Source organism: Penaeus monodon, chromosome 15 (assembly GCF_015228065.2).
Source record: "Penaeus monodon isolate SGIC_2016 chromosome 15, NSTDA_Pmon_1, whole genome shotgun sequence".
In the NCBI taxonomy this organism is placed as follows: domain Eukaryota; kingdom Metazoa; phylum Arthropoda; class Malacostraca; order Decapoda; family Penaeidae; genus Penaeus; species Penaeus monodon.
The window spans coordinates 11,882,562-11,883,385 of NC_051400.1; the positions used below are offsets into that span (position 1 = coordinate 11,882,562).

The window sequence follows — 824 nt, forward strand, 5'->3', positions numbered from 1 at the left end:
TGTAAATATGGTTATGCAAAGATAATAAAGTATTGATTATGTTAATTTGTTTATTTGTTGTAGGTTGAATATCATCCACATTACCTCCAGAAGGGCTTGAAAAAGTTTTGTGATCTCAAGGGCATCCACCTGCAGGCTTACTCCTCCCTAGGGACAACTGTAGAGGTGAGCCCACTCCTGCAGGATCCCACAGTGCTACGTATAGCAAGCAGGTTGTCTCGATCTCCTGCCCAAGTCCTGTTGCGTTGGGCTACCCAGCAGGGTGTCAGTGAGTGCCTTGTTTGATTTTGTTATATTATAAATATTTAGAATAAGTGAGTTGAAAGGAAGGTGAGTCATTGTCTTTATCAGCTTAAGTTTTTTATGATTTTTGTAGAAGAAAGCATTTGTTAGAGGTAATAGGTTGATTTGTTTTTCACCACAGGTGTGTTACCCAAATCCACCAACACCAGCCACATAGCTGAGAATATCCAACTGGGCTTCAATCTGACAGCAGAGGATCTTGCAGAGCTTTCTGGTCTCAGTACAAGCCAGAAATACGCTTGGGATCCTTCCACTGTTCATTGAAAAAAACAACAGAAACAAAAAGAAAACTTCCTGCTGTGTTGGCACTATGGCTCAGCCTCCTCTGTTCCCAACTCTGACCCCTAGGCTTGTTGACCCAGCCTGGTTCCAGGTGGATAAGCCAGTTGATCTAGCCCAGGAACTGAAGGTAAGAGTGCTGTTGCTGGAGAGTGTTGATCTTTTTTCTGAAGTCTTACTGGTTTTACAGATAATGATACTTTGGACTAAGGCCTAGCTGTCTCAGCATTTTAGATAATGTA

The 824-nt window shown here is 42.2% G+C and overlaps 2 protein-coding genes across 2 annotated transcripts in view; both read left to right on the forward strand.

Annotated features, from left to right (window-relative positions):
- Positions 1-605, forward strand: part of LOC119581750 (glyoxal reductase-like) — a 20,032-nt gene extending 19,427 nt beyond the window's left edge. The window contains 2 exon segments of the mRNA XM_037929881.1: positions 64-268; positions 425-605. Coding sequence (XP_037785809.1) covers positions 64-268; positions 425-567 — 348 coding nt within the window. The 3' untranslated portion in view covers positions 568-605.
- Positions 580-824, forward strand: part of LOC119581748 (anaphase-promoting complex subunit 15B-like) — a gene marked incomplete in the record, with an annotated part of 2,797 nt that continues 2,552 nt past the window's right edge. Inside the window, 1 exon segment of the mRNA XM_037929880.1 lies at positions 580-712. Coding sequence (XP_037785808.1) covers positions 614-712 — 99 coding nt within the window.